Source organism: Bombus vancouverensis, chromosome 14 (assembly GCF_051014615.1).
Source record: "Bombus vancouverensis nearcticus chromosome 14, iyBomVanc1_principal, whole genome shotgun sequence".
Classification (NCBI taxonomy): Eukaryota; Metazoa; Arthropoda; class Insecta; order Hymenoptera; family Apidae; genus Bombus; species Bombus vancouverensis.
The window spans coordinates 6,207,913-6,223,498 of NC_134924.1; the positions used below are offsets into that span (position 1 = coordinate 6,207,913).

Below are 15,586 nucleotides of genomic sequence, written 5' to 3' on the forward strand. Positions count from 1 at the left end.
ATTTATAACACGAAAGTTTTTGACGTCAATCGACAATTTTGCTATCTTATCTGTTTTGTACTTGACATTTTCTCTTTGTAAACTTCATTTATCTTTTTTGCTCGCACTTATTTTCATCTTCAATAAAAATACAAGACTGTATGGAACTTCCCTATACTTATTATCTTCAATATAATTTAGTTATATAATTTTCTAAAAAATTTGACAAATATTCCATAGATCTGCTTCTGCCTTATTACTATATTATTTGTTTTAAATTGTTTAATTCATTAATATCCGAATTTGGTGAAACATAAAAGCTTTTTATTCTTATAAAAACTTCAAAAATTATTTTTTTGATTCGGCAGTGGTAATGTCATGTAAATCTTTCGCCAATATTTTTACATATTAAGAAATACACGTTATATTGAACATAACTATAAATTATTCTACATATCTCTATAACGGAGATTCCGTATAGGACTTATTATAATTGAATATATATATGTATATGTAAGGAACTGATTTATTACACTCTTATGAAATAAAAGGTCATGCTCAAACACATGATTAGATAAATCAAGTTTCGCTTGACGAACTACATTCAAGATCTTATATACGTACTACGTTTCTTTCATTTACTCTCTTTAATTCAGTTCTTATTTACAGGTAACTTCAACTATATTTTTACTTATATTTGAATTATTACAAATCTATAGTAATATCGTAAAAACAAACTTTTAGGTAATTTTATATATCAATATATCGATTATGACTACTTTAAATCCCAATGAACTTACCATAGTAAAAAGAGACCTACATGTTCCTTCTCTTGATGAAATAAAAGATGGTAATTCATAACTGAAATATAATCTCTATTTATAAAAAGATTTTGTAATGTAATATAAATACACATATTTTTTTTAATAGTCTTAAAAGAAGGATTGATTAAAAATTTCGCGGATGTAGAAGTAGAAGTTGTTGATTGTCCAGATTTAACGAAAGAACCTTTCACACTTGCTGCGCCAGGTAACTAATATTTTAAATATTAAATATCTTTTGTATTATTTTAAATTAATATATGAAGTTGAATATTCAGGATTAGCTGGCAACCCAACATTACTAGAAATTGGTGGACCAGCATTTCTTCTTCCTACTGTACAAAAAAATAAATTATATGACATCCAACAACTTTTGAATCACTTACAATACAAAGAAGATTCTTTTGTTGTTGGAGCAGGAGCTGGTCCATGGCCATATCTAAATTCCAATTGTGAGGTATAACAATTACAGTAAACTCTTAGTTATAAATTTACATATTCAATTTAATTATTTCCTTGATAAATAATTTACTTTCTTCTAGCTTATAATGAATTTAAGTGTTTCACCATCCAGTGTGCAAAATGAAACTCGTATTTCATCTGTCAATACAACAAATGGAAATTGTGTGCTTCAAACATTACCTAATACTGAAACAAGACTCGCTTTATTAGCTAATTTATTTGTTACTGGAGGGAAACCAGGTAAAGTTTTAAAAGTCCATGCTACAAGACGTACTGGAAATGATGATTTTATTGCATCTATGCAAAAAGCAATTGCTCTGCATTATCCAAATAATCTTGTTGGTAAGAAATTCTATTATTAATAAATATACTTGTGATGGATGCAGTTAAATTTTTGTATTAAATTTGTACAATTATAGGATTAGGAGGAACGTTTTTAATGAAAGATGGAAAAGTTAAACAGCATGTTATGGCAGACTTCTCAAAAACTCCATTAAAGACGGAAGCACAACTTAATAATTGGTTACACTTCTATAATATGTCAACACCCCTAATAGCTGTTGGTACATTTGTCAGTTCTGAAAGTGTAAGTAAAGTTATATAAAAGTAGATGTTTTATAGTTACAGGATAAAGTATCTAAACTTCATTTTAATATTGATAATAAATGATCTAAAATCTTATTTAATCTATTATGTGTAATTGTTTCACATTATATCGCGTATGAATTGTAATTTTAGGATTTAGATCTTCGTGTTCAGCATTTCCACAGCTTTTCCCATCACGGAGAAGGTGGACATTATCATATTGATACAACACCGGAAACTATTGAATACTTGGGATATTTCAACTTGGGTATTACACTTTACCGTGTAGATAAACCACTAACTGGTATTCAGTTTGGAAAGGATTAATTGCTGTTATATAATTGTATATACATTTTGTCTAAAAAGTGATGCATAAATGTTTATGGTATAATAATCTTATGAACATATTTCTTTTCTAACTATATAATTCAAATTATTCGAAAGGAAAAATATATTTTTCAAATTATTTTACTATCATAATAAAAATAATCACTGAAATAAATCTATAAGGTGTATGAATGTATCTACAGGCTCCTTCAATATCATAATTCATTTAACAAAAAATATAGATTCCAGTTATTTGTATTAAGTTACATAATTATGAATAGATGTACTTATTTCAGTTATATTAATGAATACATTAATTTTAAAATAAAAAATATCTTTAAATAAATGTAAAGAGAACCATATTTTTATAACAAATTTGATCTTATAATTAACATTTTTTTACTGTTTTACATACAGACGAATTTCAATTCGATCATTACATTTTCCAAATCTTCCTACCAGCATTAATCTGTAATAAGCTGTTTGACGTGCAAAGCTGTATGTTAATTTTATCAGACAGCAGCTGTATTAGCGGTAAACGGTAGTATATCGCAAATGTCTCGTTCAGTATAATCGTGTATTGTAGCTGTAAAATAGCCAAAGAATGAAGTTCAGCATTGAATCTACTGCTTCTTATAACAGTATACATCCAGAATATCATTACACTGAACAATTCGCCAATAATGCTGAAACATATCAAGAGGGTACCAAATGGTATGGAGTATTTTTGGCATTTCTATCAGGTACATTTTTTACAATTAGTTCTGCATTAGTCAAAGCAGTAGAAAACGTACATCCTATGGTATTACTGGCTATCAGATCTGTTCTACAAATGTTAGTTATGGCTACTGTAGCACTTAAAGTTTCCAAAAGTCTTTTTGGACCCAAAGGGCAAAGAATGCTCTTACATTTGCAAGTATGTTAACTATAAAATTAATAATAGTTATATAATATTCTATATAATAATAAATAAAAATAATCTAATAAAGTATATCATCTTTTCTTAGGGAATAGTAGGTGGTGCAACTTTATCATTATTATATTATAGTTTTCGAAAATTACCTATAGGAGATGCTACAACAATCATATTTAGTTCTCCAGTGATTGTTATTGCACTATCTTTCATTTTGTTAAAAGAACCTTGTGGAATATTACGTGTGATAGTTATGTGTGCACTCTTTGCAGGTGTTGTTTTTGTATCTAAACCACCATTTCTATTTCAGGTAAAAGAACAACATTTTTTATACTTCTGTAAATAAATAATTTGATATAAAGTATTTCTTTTTTAGATATATAGAGCTGAATCGTACAATGTGATGGGATATGTATGTGCTATCTTAGCAACCCTGTTTACAGCTCTTAACATAGTTATTATGAGGAAGTGTTCGAAAATCCATTATTCAACAATAATCTTCAACCTATCTTGGTATTCACTCATTACAGCAATATTTTTCTTCTTCCTTGTGTCAGATAATCACGAACAAAAATCAAAGTTGCCACATGATTGGATTACCTGGAGTAAAATATTGTTAGTAGCACTAACTGGATTATCAGGTCAAATTTTAGTAACTAATGCATTAAAGATAGAAGGTGCTGGAAAAGTATCAGTGACTAGATCTTTAGATATTATTTTAGCTTATATTGTACAAATATATTTTTTTGGAGATCAGCCTACATCAACCAGTATCATTGGAGCATTTCTAATCATAGTCTCTGTTATATGTATGGGATTTGAGAAAGAAATTTATAATATTTGTGATTTTATTCCCTAATTAAAGATACAGTACCTTAAATTATATACCTGCTCTTAGCATAAACATAGATAATATTATACATATTTTTATGAATGGTGAAAACATTGTTGTTATACTATTATTATGATTTCCATAATATAAAGTTTTAAGACTTTATACAGTATAATATTAAATTATATATAACTACCATCCATTTACATAATTTTTTCAACCGCATTAATTTGTATATTTTGTATAAGTTTTAATTCAAAATAAAAACAAAAGCAACAAGTATTTGATAGTGTAACTTAAATCGATTCTATCGAATCTGTACCATTTTTTTTAAACTTGTCACTAGATAGAAATGACACAACTTTAAAGTATACAAATGAATACATATTTACAATTGTACACACATCATTACTATATGTACTTCGAATTATCCGTGACTTTGTGCGGACGTAATTAATTATATCTTTATTATTGACGCGGTTTGTTAAAAAAAAAAATATATATATATATAACTACGATTAACAACACCATACCATATCCAAGATAATAGTATGTACACTTTCTTTCTTTAGCTACTTTATCTCTGATAGATATAAACAATTCTATCGAGAAAATGCTAATTTAGAGCTTATAGATCTATACATATTCTTAAGTTTTATATAGTTTACAACTTAAGTAATACATATACGAATTTTTCAGCAACTGTTTAAGATTTTATCATGCAACATAGTATTGTATGCTACACTATTTATTTTAGATTAATTATCGGTAGAAAGAAGCCACGGATACTTACATGCAATCAATCTTCTTATAGTTGAAAAAACAAAAAACTTATGTACATGTTCTTGTCTGTACCACTTTTTAAATATTTTATTTCGAAATTTCATCCATTTGCATTTCTTTGCAATTATTGCCACCTGCACTAGCTGCTCTATGCACGCGTTAACTAAATCAATTTTCGAATCTTTTGTGTTATGCTTAAATAATATTAAAGCTACCGTTAAACGGGAATGTAATTATGTGTAATATTGAAATAAGAATTATTTATACATAATATATCAACCTTTGTCCGAGATTTTTGATGTTTTTTTATGTAAATTTATATTTACATAGTTCTTACCCAAAAATTGTAACTTTACATTGGTCACATATGAATTTTTCTAAATTTATAAGACATCTCTAAATGTCTTGTATCATAATTCCGAAACAGTACAAAGTCTAGTTTGTATTCTGTGAATTTAAGTAGTTTTAAACTGGGTTTAATTGTTTCTTTAGCATTACATCATTAATATGATTACATATACTACTAAAAAAATTAATCACTATTCAAGTATGTACATAACATACAAAATATGATGCTGTCCCATGAATATAATTATTAAACGCATTCTCTATTACTTTCTCTCTGAATGTTTCTCTCTGAATGTTTCTCTCTTAATGTTTCTCTCTTAATGTTTCTCTGAAAAGTGTCTTTTTTCCTTAAACAATATTACCAATATCTTTTAATTTACTTGTTGAATTTTTTCAAATAATTTCGTTTATATATAAAAATATAGAAACAAATGAATAGTGGGCATTGTGCACCATTTCTATAAAGACAGATAAAAATATCAAATAATAATATATATATATGTATATACACACATTGTTTTGCAAAATGTTACAAATGGTATCAGAATTTTTATTATATTCTTCATTATATTCAAAATATCTCTTAGTTATAAAAATAGAGCACACACTGGTTTTGATTGATTGCCTCATATAATGCCATTGAAATACAATTAATTTAACTTTTGAATACATATATACATATATATATACGTATATATATATACAATCACGCATATACACATATATCACCTCGAAGCTAAGAAAGATATTACAAAAGTCTACAGTATCTTGGATTAAATATAATAAAATTATTGTATGTTACTTTATACAAGAAAATATATATATATTTTAAATAATTTTTAAAACATAATATTCAATTATACGACCTTGCAGACTTTACACAATTTGGAACATTAATTAGATGTTTTTTTATTATTTAACATAATACTAGATATTAATTAGTAAAATATAAAACATCTGCAAAGCAATAAAAATCTTGAATATTTATAACATGTAATTTAGTAAACAGCAAATATTATTTTATATAAAATAATTTCAAATTTAATTTAATACAACTTTTTGAGATGAAATATGTTTCTTATTAATAAAAATTGTATTCAGAGTATTCGAACAGAAAAAAAAATGACAAGAGATAATTAAAAATTAATTGAACTATTTTTATCTGAAAATAAATAAAATTATTAAATCTCTTTAGTAATAATTAGAAAGAAAACTTTAATATCTGTGTATAATTATTTATTTTTATGGAACAAAAATGCGATGTTGCAAAAGCTACTTGTCAATATATCTAAAATATTTGTATGATAGTATATACACTATCTCCAATACTCAAATCTTTACTCTGTAACATTAAACTTTTATGAGCTTATAGTAATATGTAAATTTATATTAACCAAAACAAAATATAATTCTGCTCTTTCCTCTATGGTACTGTTTAATGTAATGCTATAATAGCATTCATCAGTTATAATAACATCATCAGCTATAAATAATATACAACTGATGAATGATATCACATCTAATGAAATATATATTTTCAACATGTAATGTAAGTAAATAAATAAGATAATAGATACACTAGAATTTTGTCCTTCTTTTAAGTTTGAAATTCATATTTGATTCTGCATATTATACCAGCATTTAAATTAAAATAATTAGGGAGCTTATAACATTTAAGCTTTAATGTTTCCTTTTTCATCAAATTCTACACGTTTCATATAATTACATATAATGCCAAATGTATTAAAATGGTTTTCTAATTTTAAAAAACCATTCAGATATGTTAGTATAAACAAAGTATACCATAATAATAATTATATTTTTATTATGAATACTATTAAATAGTAATAATGCTTTCGTGTTTCTTGTGTTACAGAATGCTCCAAAATATGAAAATTAATTTGTACAAATATGTTTCCATTGCATCTTGTGAAAAGTAAATGTATTATTACATGTTACAATGTTACAGGTATTTGATTCAAGACAAATTTATAAGTATAATCTCTTTTTTCTTCAAATATGAATCAAATAGTTAATACCTAATTTCCCAATTATGCTATGTTGACTTCTACGTATTGTTATAAGTAAAAAATTAATGAAAAACAATCCGGGTTCAGATGGTAATATTGCATACAAATTATTTATCATAACACTTCAATGCATTGGCTGTCATGTATCTAATTACTTAGGAGCTAAAAGCAATGTACGAAGTAGATTTAATTCATATAAATGAATAATATATATTATAAAATACACTCGCATTAATATTTAGAATATCTTAATATTTTATGTACACAGCGTGCCATTATTTCATTTTTTGTTAAATTTCATTATAAAATTGTGGATTGTAAAAGAATGGTCTAAGATTTCAATCCTTTGACAGGGGTAGGTGACTTTGTAAATTGTAAACATATAAAATATTTATAACATTACTCATTGTATCATGATTCAATATGAATTTTGAGCCAAACAGCTTTGTTAAAGAGAAACACGAATAGTATAAAAAGGATATAATAATAATGTTAATTGAAAACGATTATGTTTGAAAGTTTCTGCATACCATACATAGAATGACGTAATATAAACTAAAGACAGCATCAACTTTTAAAATATATGTTAAACACAAACATCTGGTGCACTTCATAGAGCAACGAGTAGAGGACATTTTGGCATAATAACATAATGTCAATTGAAATAAACATATAAACTTTCATTGACCATTGTTAAAATATTGCTTAATTAATCAAATATTCTTAAAATTGAACAAATTTTGCATACCTCATTAACTTCATTGAACAAATTAAATCAAATGTGTATTGGAACATGGACCAATAATTCTGCCCGGCTGGAAAATACTGCAGAACACATTTCACATGTATATTCTACAGCATCTGGTATTATAGTTTCTGGAATATCATCCACAGGGGCTATAACGCTATGAACAGCCAACATTCTTTGAGGTGTTGACTCAACTTTTACACTAAGTTTTACATTTCCAGTACCCACATCTTCGGTATTATTTGCTTCACCTACATCAGGAAGTATATTTTCTTCCTCGGTTGTAACACTTGCCTCGAACGCGACTTCTAAATTACTTCCATCCACTGAATGATCCATTAATCTTTCTGAATCCGTATTTTCTGTATTATTATTATTTTGTATTTCCTCGTGGTCAATATCTATTGGTTCTTGCTTAATTACATCTTTCTGTTTTTTAATTTTTCTCAAGACACCTGATTTTTTTCTAGGTGTTGGCTCCATTTTTTCATTATTAATAGCAAGAATATTGCCATTATTATTTCTGTGATTATTATTTGACGTTTTTTGTAAGTTAGGTTCTATTTTTATATTGGTTAATAGCGATTGATGATGTATTGGTGTTGGAGGTAATAAAGTTTCTTCCTTTTGTTTTGGGAATGTTGCAGGTGTTGGTTGAAGTTTCCCTTCAATGTGATAACTAACGTTTTTTGTTCTTGGTCTGTTCCTTTCCCCGCCCGGGAAAACACCTAACTTGTGCTCTTGTGGCATCATTTTAGGTGTCCTTGTTACCATTGTTTTAGTTTTCTGTCCCTTTTTAACTCCATCACCACCAATTTCTACAGGCACTCTTGTTTTTTGGGTATGAATCATTTTTGGTCTACCAGGTTGACACGAAGCTTCAGCTTCACTTTTTTTTTCTTCTTTCCTAAGCTTCTTCTTAGAAAGCTTTGATTTTCCAGGATTTAACTTTGAATTGCTGACGATTGAATTTATATTTTGTAAAGAGTTTTCAAAACTTTTAAGAACATTCTGATAACCTTCTTCAACGTTCGATCGATGTTGCTTATTTTTTCTTCCAAGCTTTCTTTTTGTATTATCATCTGAATCAGAACCTCCTTCCATATCATACTGCTCAGTCATACGCAACATCGTGTTGGTTTCATGGGTTTTTAATTTACGTCTTCTTTTATATTTACGTGGTCCAGTTTGTGGTTGACGTCTTAATGCGGTATTATCATCACAATGTTGCACAATATGAGCAACTATTTCTTCCGATGTTCCATATGCATCACCACATACTTTACATAAGTATGGTGTAATACTACCTACACATTTTGGATCAGGACCTGAATGATGAGCACGAACATGTTCTCTAAGAACAACCTAAGGTAATAAAAAAGAAGTAATAGAAAATTAAGATATAATGTATTTAAATGGAATAGTAAAGTATATTTTAATTAAGCTGCCTTACTCTTTGATTAAAAGCACGTGGACAAATTGCGCATCCATATGGCTTTTCTCCTGTATGGATACGTTCGTGTTTTCTTAAAGTTCCGCCATCAGCAAATGCTTTCCAACAAAATCTACAACCATATGGTCTTTCTCCAGTGTGAATGCGAATATGAATTTGCTGTGAACTACGACTACCAAATGTTTTTCCACATTCTCGACATGGGAAAGAACGACCACCTAGATCTTTATTATGTGAATGACGGTGGCTAACCAAAGCTCTACCATCAGGAAACTCTTCTCCACACTCGTCACAAGCTACCATCTTATTGCGATGTGATACCATATGTCTAAAACGAGGTTGTAGTAAGTAAAAGATTGGGGTTACAGACATATAAGAACAATTACAATAAGTACCTTCGTAATCTAGCTTTGCTATGAAAACGTTTCCCACATTTTGTACATCCAAAAGTTTTATCGACATTATGAACCCATGAATGCTTTAATAAACTGCGTTTATCTTTACACGTTTTTCCACAAAGAGTACATGTATTCGGAGGAGCATCTTCAGCATGATTTTGTCGAACATGTTCAGCAACTTCAGCATCATCACGACATCTTTCCCCACACAGTAAACATCGATGACCGGGTGATCTAGACAGGTTAAACAATCTTTTATAGTAATATTCATTTAAATATACAATATAAATAAATTTAGAATAATATAAATTTTCAAAAATATTATTATCCTACAGATCCAAACTTTAATTAAAAAGAAATCTTAGTTAAATAGTACCTAGCATGAAGTTCAGCATGTGCTAACAATGCCAAAGCTTCCTCAAACCATTCACCACAAACATTACAAACATGAAGTCGACTTGGACCTTCCATCATATCAGCAGCCTCCTGTTTCACATGAATCCTAATGCAATCAACATTAAAATTAATATCACATTGTAATTAATTTTCTTGCAAATTGGTCAAGCATTGAGACAAAATGCAGTTTTAGCCAGTATATGCAATCTTAATAAATAAATATAGTTTGTCCACTAGCATAAAGTTATCTTACTTTTGATGGCGTTTAAGTAAATCCAAACGATGAAAAGGAACACCACAAGTATTACAATAGAATTCCCCAAATCTTTCATCTCCTGTATATGTGGCATCATTATCATATTCCTCTGTATCAGATTGTACTGTACCACCATGTTTGATACGAACATGTTCCCTTAAACTATTAACATCCCAAAACATATCACCACAAGACGTACATTCAAATGGACTATCACCACCATGTATGCGTGCATGAGAAGCAAGTGCTTTTTCCCTTGCAAAACCAACACCACAATACTGACACACATATGGTTTTGTTGGATCAGTTATAGGCCACCGTGGTGTTTGAACTTCATTTGATACAGGTGACATCTGTTCAGTCCATCTTGAACTTGAAGCATAGTTACTAGTGCGCGCAGAATTTCTACTAGTCATTTCCTCCAAAAGGCGCATATCTTCGTCAACATAATCATAAGATTTACTGACGTACTTGCCCATTTCCATTTTATTATCTTCCATATTGCGTTTTGAAATAGAATTATTTTTGCGTTTTCTTGGTACGCTTGATTGTACCTTTTTACGTCTACCTTTAGTAGATTCCTCTTCTTCTGGTGCCAATGAATCATCATCATTTAAATCATCTTCTAAACCATCTCGTGGTGGTGCATAAGCATGAATCTTTAAATGATTCATAAGATCACATTTTCTTGCATAACGTGCTCCACATAAATTACAACCATGAGGTCGATCTGTTTGATGTGTTACCATATGATTCATTAAGTTTGCTTTCTTTCTGAACCTCCTACTACAGAAATCACATGGATAAGGTCTGCTATTTGTATATGAATCTTGATCAATTGGCAATGGTATCTCCATATCATCATATTCCAGTAAATTTTCATGAGATACTTTTACTTCTGATATTTCAATTCTTCAAAATGTAAAATTAATTCATTATTCAATTTACTAAATTTAACTTAAAAAGATATTTTATTTAAACTTACCCATCTTCTGGTCCAGATCTATCCCAATTATCTGCAATTACTTCTTCTGTAACCTGTATGTTCAAATAATCATGACCTTGATCTTGTGGAACTATGTAAATAGATTCCATGTCGTTGGATTGTGGTACCATTAATATTTCTGACCCTGTCGTAGAAGTAACATTGGGAACTGACTCTACTGTTTCTTCTATTGTAACTTCTTCGCAAGCTCCTATCACTTCCTCTTCTGCTCCAACAAGTTGTGCTTCTAAACCACATATTACCTCTTCGTGAATAACATTTCCTACCTCCTCCACCCACTGTAGTGTTAAGTCTCCAGCAACATCCATTTTGTTATAATCTAAACTTATTTGATCACTGAAATCACTAAAATATAAAAATTACTCTTAATCTTAAAGTTGTTATAGTGATCATTTTAATTTCTTTTATTTCATTACTTTGATATGTTATTTATACAATATCTATATATCATCTACCAGTATATACATAATACACAGAACATATAAATACATAAACATCAAAAATGTATTATATGAGGTTAAATACTGACACAATTAATTTAAATCTAAAGAGATATGGTTTAAATTCAAAAGAAAACTTTCTTTTTAATAGATGATTATCTACTTAATTTTTAAGTAAAAATAAAACATTGTGAATTAAAGAATTGTTTTCACAGAAAGTCTTCTATCTATAATAACTATCTTTGTAGTAAGAAAATAATTACTTTCATTCTTAATTACAAATTGTTAACGAAAGATTCCTCTTTACACATTTCCTATCGAAAATGAATTAAATTTATTTAATAATATATAATATTAAATAACATAAGGTGCAATGTTGAAAGTTGCGTGTGAAACTAACTTAGAAGATACAGTAAGAGTCATTCAAAATTATTTATCAATTATGGATTTAAGATTTTCTAAGAGCGTTTTCACTAAACTTTTTAAACAACGATATTTAAAATGTTGACATCTAAGGTTATATTATATAGGTTATGACTTTAGAGGTTATAAGAAGCATTTCGAAATAGAAAATTGTTTTACGCGAATGAACCAATTGATAGAAGTGCCAAATAGATGGGTAATGAAAAACAATGGGTGGCCGATAGGGTAACAGTATTTTACATATGATCAAAGCAGTAGCCATAGCCTCTCTTTATTCTGAGCCTCCTTCCATCCAATTACACATTACGAACTATGCTAAAGTGGCACTTGTTCGCGTAGAAATTTTCTGTCTCAATTCAATGTTGATAGAAATAGACGCAATCACAATAATTTACTTACTGTTAAATATCCTCTACACAGCTATTAACCTAACCAAAAATACTTTATCGAGATTAAGAACAGCGTCAACCTTCGGTTGTTTTCAATTTGGAGGGGATACGTTTAGAAATAAATTTAACAAAATGGCCGACAGATGTGACTTTGGGGAATAGCCAACTATAGATAAGAAATCTGCGCAAAACCTTTCACATTTGCATAGTACTTGCCTGTAACAAGTAATTAATCGTGTAGTGTACATTATATACATAAGTATCCATAAAAAATATTGCTATTCAATATATAACTTTTATTTCTATCTTGTGGATTTAGAATTATAAATTAAACGCGCGATATGTAAAATGTAAGTTCACAACTTTTCATTGGTGTATGCCATGCTTGCACAATGTAAATGCGCCATTCCATATAACTAAAACATGATTTGTCGCTTACGAATCTATTCATTATTGCGTTTCATGATTAAAATCCGTTAAATTCTAAGAAATTTGAATTTGTTTATATACATTATCTTTACATTTGTACTTTATTTATGTTTATAGTGTAATTGTTAAAAGCATTTAATTATTGTAGTACATTATATGAAGTAAGAATGGATAAAATAAGTAAAAAGCAACTTGTGGTATAAATTATAATGTGAAAGATATAATATTTTGATACATTAATACTCAATCCAGAATTAAAAATAATGCCTATTACATCTAGTTCAACAGTGGGTGTAAATTAAATTTTGTAATATATAAAAAGTCTACATAAATGATATACATGATTACATATTTTCTTTCAGGGTAAATCCAAAGTTAAGCGACCACAGTCAAAAAGGATGACAGAATATTCAACATGTTCAAAATTACTATCAAACAGTGTACATAAAAAAGGTAATTTCGCTATAATATAATTTTCGTACATAAATCAAATAGTCCTACTAATTAAGTTTTTATTTTATAGACTATGAAAGGCCTCAACCAATTAAAATTGCACAATTGCTTCGTCTACCTGAACATGTAAAAGGCATTCCTCAAGACAGTGGTACATATATATATTCTGTCCTTAATCTTTTTTATGTAAGTGTTATATATTCATAAAAATAAACGAATTTCAGTACGTAAAAGAACACAACCAGAAAGATTGGGTGCACTTTCAAATAAAAAAAATATAAGGGCAAATGTGGAACAAAGTGGTTAGTATATATTAGTATCTTTAATTAAATATTTATAATAACATACAATTTTATTTTTGTTAGGTATTCAAATTGAATCCTCTAAGAAGCATGTACGTAGATTTCTTAATTTTAATGGTACTCCTATTAATGCTACAAAAAATAACAATGAAAATAAAACTCAACCAGACAAATCTGAGCAGTTTCACCATAAGATTTCTAAACCAATAAAGAAAAGAAGTTTATTACTACCACCAAATGCTATAAAAGATAAATATTTAGAAAAATGTAATGTGAATATAACTAGGCAGTCAACAATATATGAAATATCAAAAGAAATAGATGAAGTAAACACTGACTCTAAGAATGAAAATAAAATCACAAGTGAATCCTTAGCTGTTAATATTAATTCTGCAGTACCATCTAAGAATAGGCAAATATATAATGAACAGAAAATTGTTCAATGTTCTAATCATTCAAAACCAAATCCTATTGATGTAAATCATGTACAACGTTTGGAAACATCGCATGTAGCATTAAAATCCTCTCAACAAATAGTAACAAATAATGAGAATCATGTGTTTACACAAAATAATTCAATACATGAGAAATTTATTCCAAACAAGAGTGCTTTAAAATGTGACATATCATCAAAACCAAAAGAAACAGATAACTGTATTCAAAATTTATATAATGATATTAAAGATATAAAATTAGTGGCTTCTGAAAAGTGTACAGATGTGGAATCATCTGAAATGATCTGTATAAATAAAGATAAAATTATTCGATTGGAACATGACTTAAAAGATTTATTAAAAGAAACAGAGGAAAGCATAACTAAATTAAGATCAGTGTTAATACATGTCACAGAATTACTTGTAAAAGAGAGAGATATTACTTCTGATATTGAGAATAGAAGTAATAAAATGATGGACAAAGGAGTTCAAGTAGAAGCTTGTTGCAAATCAGTACAATATTCAGAAGAACAGTTGAAGACACCTATTACACATATACCACAAATTACAGTAATAAACAAAAAGGATTCAAATGAAAGTAAGTCAACTGCAAATGATGAAAATAAAGAAAATGACAGAGGTTTCAATATAAGAAGAATGTCTGATACTGCAGTAGCTGATGGAAGTTTTCTAGAATTAGAAAATCAACTTAATATTATGCACGCAAAACCTATTCAGAATTACTTATCTAAACCAAAGACTCCTAAAAGTCTAAAAAAATGTAAGCAGAATCGATCACTCAGAGAATATATGGCTTTAAAATCAAATATAAATTTTTTAGAAACTCCGGATGGTAAAAAGTTCAGATCTTTATGCCAAGTAGATAGCATAGACAAATCTGTTAATGTATCATATATATCAAATAAACTGCTCACGGATCTTCAGAATTTATACTCTGAATCACCAGATTCTTAAATATGAATTTCTTTACTTAATGATATTGAATTGAAAGATATTGATAAATATATGTATTTAATTTATATACAAACGCTATACAATAATCTAAAATATTATATGTAGTAAAATTATGATTAGTTAATGTAAGTTTTATAATTGTGTATGTGTATGTTAATGTGTGCATGTTTAAATTTTAATGAAAAAATTGTTGCAAATTTACATAAAAAATTTAAATATAAAATAAATATATGTATATTTTTTATTAAATAGAAATTAATAAATATATTTTCGTGTATTTATTAAAATACCAATTTTAACAAGAAAATTGAAGTTATCATTCAAATTTAATTTCATAGATTTTGTATAAATTACAAATATAAGTATAAAATAAAATTTCTTATAATATCGTTAAAAATATATAA

At 27.9% G+C, this 15,586-nt stretch overlaps 4 protein-coding genes across 6 annotated transcripts; 3 read left to right on the forward strand and 1 right to left on the reverse strand.

Moving 5' to 3' along the window:
• The first annotated feature begins 365 nt into the window (after nt 1–365).
• On the forward strand, nt 366–2,349 carry LOC117157530 (ester hydrolase C11orf54 homolog). The gene is made up of 7 exons (XM_033335597.2): nt 366–648; nt 724–829; nt 910–1,008; nt 1,079–1,257; nt 1,343–1,604; nt 1,682–1,848; nt 2,001–2,349. Exons 2-7 carry the CDS (start codon nt 751–753, stop codon nt 2,172–2,174), a joined length of 960 nt encoding a protein of 319 aa, XP_033191488.1. The 5' UTR covers nt 366–648; nt 724–750; the 3' UTR covers nt 2,175–2,349.
• Nucleotides 2,255–12,707, reverse strand: LOC117157516 (uncharacterized). 2 transcript variants are annotated; one of them, XM_076624292.1, is made up of 8 exons: nt 12,600–12,707; nt 11,317–11,682; nt 10,329–11,243; nt 10,056–10,181; nt 9,677–9,913; nt 9,282–9,609; nt 7,829–9,193; nt 2,255–3,687 (listed from the first exon to the last, which is right to left on the reverse strand). In XM_076624292.1, the coding sequence occupies exons 2-7, from the start codon at nt 11,643–11,645 to the stop codon at nt 7,856–7,858; spliced, it is 3,273 nt and encodes a 1,090-aa protein (XP_076480407.1). In that variant the 5' UTR covers nt 11,646–11,682; nt 12,600–12,707; the 3' UTR covers nt 2,255–3,687; nt 7,829–7,855. The 2 variants fall into 2 exon arrangements, with proteins under 2 accessions (XP_076480407.1, XP_033191467.2); XM_033335576.2 differs by lacking the exon at nt 2,255–3,687 and having other exon boundaries at nt 4,407–9,193.
• Nucleotides 2,779–4,101, forward strand: LOC117157529 (solute carrier family 35 member G1). The gene is made up of 3 exons (XM_033335596.2): nt 2,779–3,090; nt 3,182–3,397; nt 3,464–4,101. The coding sequence occupies exons 1-3, from the start codon at nt 2,779–2,781 to the stop codon at nt 3,944–3,946; spliced, it is 1,011 nt and encodes a 336-aa protein (XP_033191487.1). The 3' UTR covers nt 3,947–4,101.
• Nucleotides 12,708–12,799: 92 nt separating the features above from the next.
• Nucleotides 12,800–15,449, forward strand: LOC117157524 (uncharacterized). 2 transcript variants are annotated; one of them, XM_033335592.2, is made up of 5 exons: nt 12,800–12,939; nt 13,381–13,471; nt 13,542–13,622; nt 13,696–13,773; nt 13,837–15,449. In XM_033335592.2, exons 2-5 carry the CDS (start codon nt 13,417–13,419, stop codon nt 15,180–15,182), a joined length of 1,560 nt encoding a protein of 519 aa, XP_033191483.1. In that variant the 5' UTR covers nt 12,800–12,939; nt 13,381–13,416; the 3' UTR covers nt 15,183–15,449. The 2 variants fall into 2 exon arrangements, with proteins under 2 accessions (XP_033191483.1, XP_033191481.1); XM_033335590.2 differs by lacking the exon at nt 12,800–12,939 and adding an exon at nt 13,040–13,305.
• The last annotated feature ends 137 nt before the right edge of the window (nt 15,450–15,586 follow it).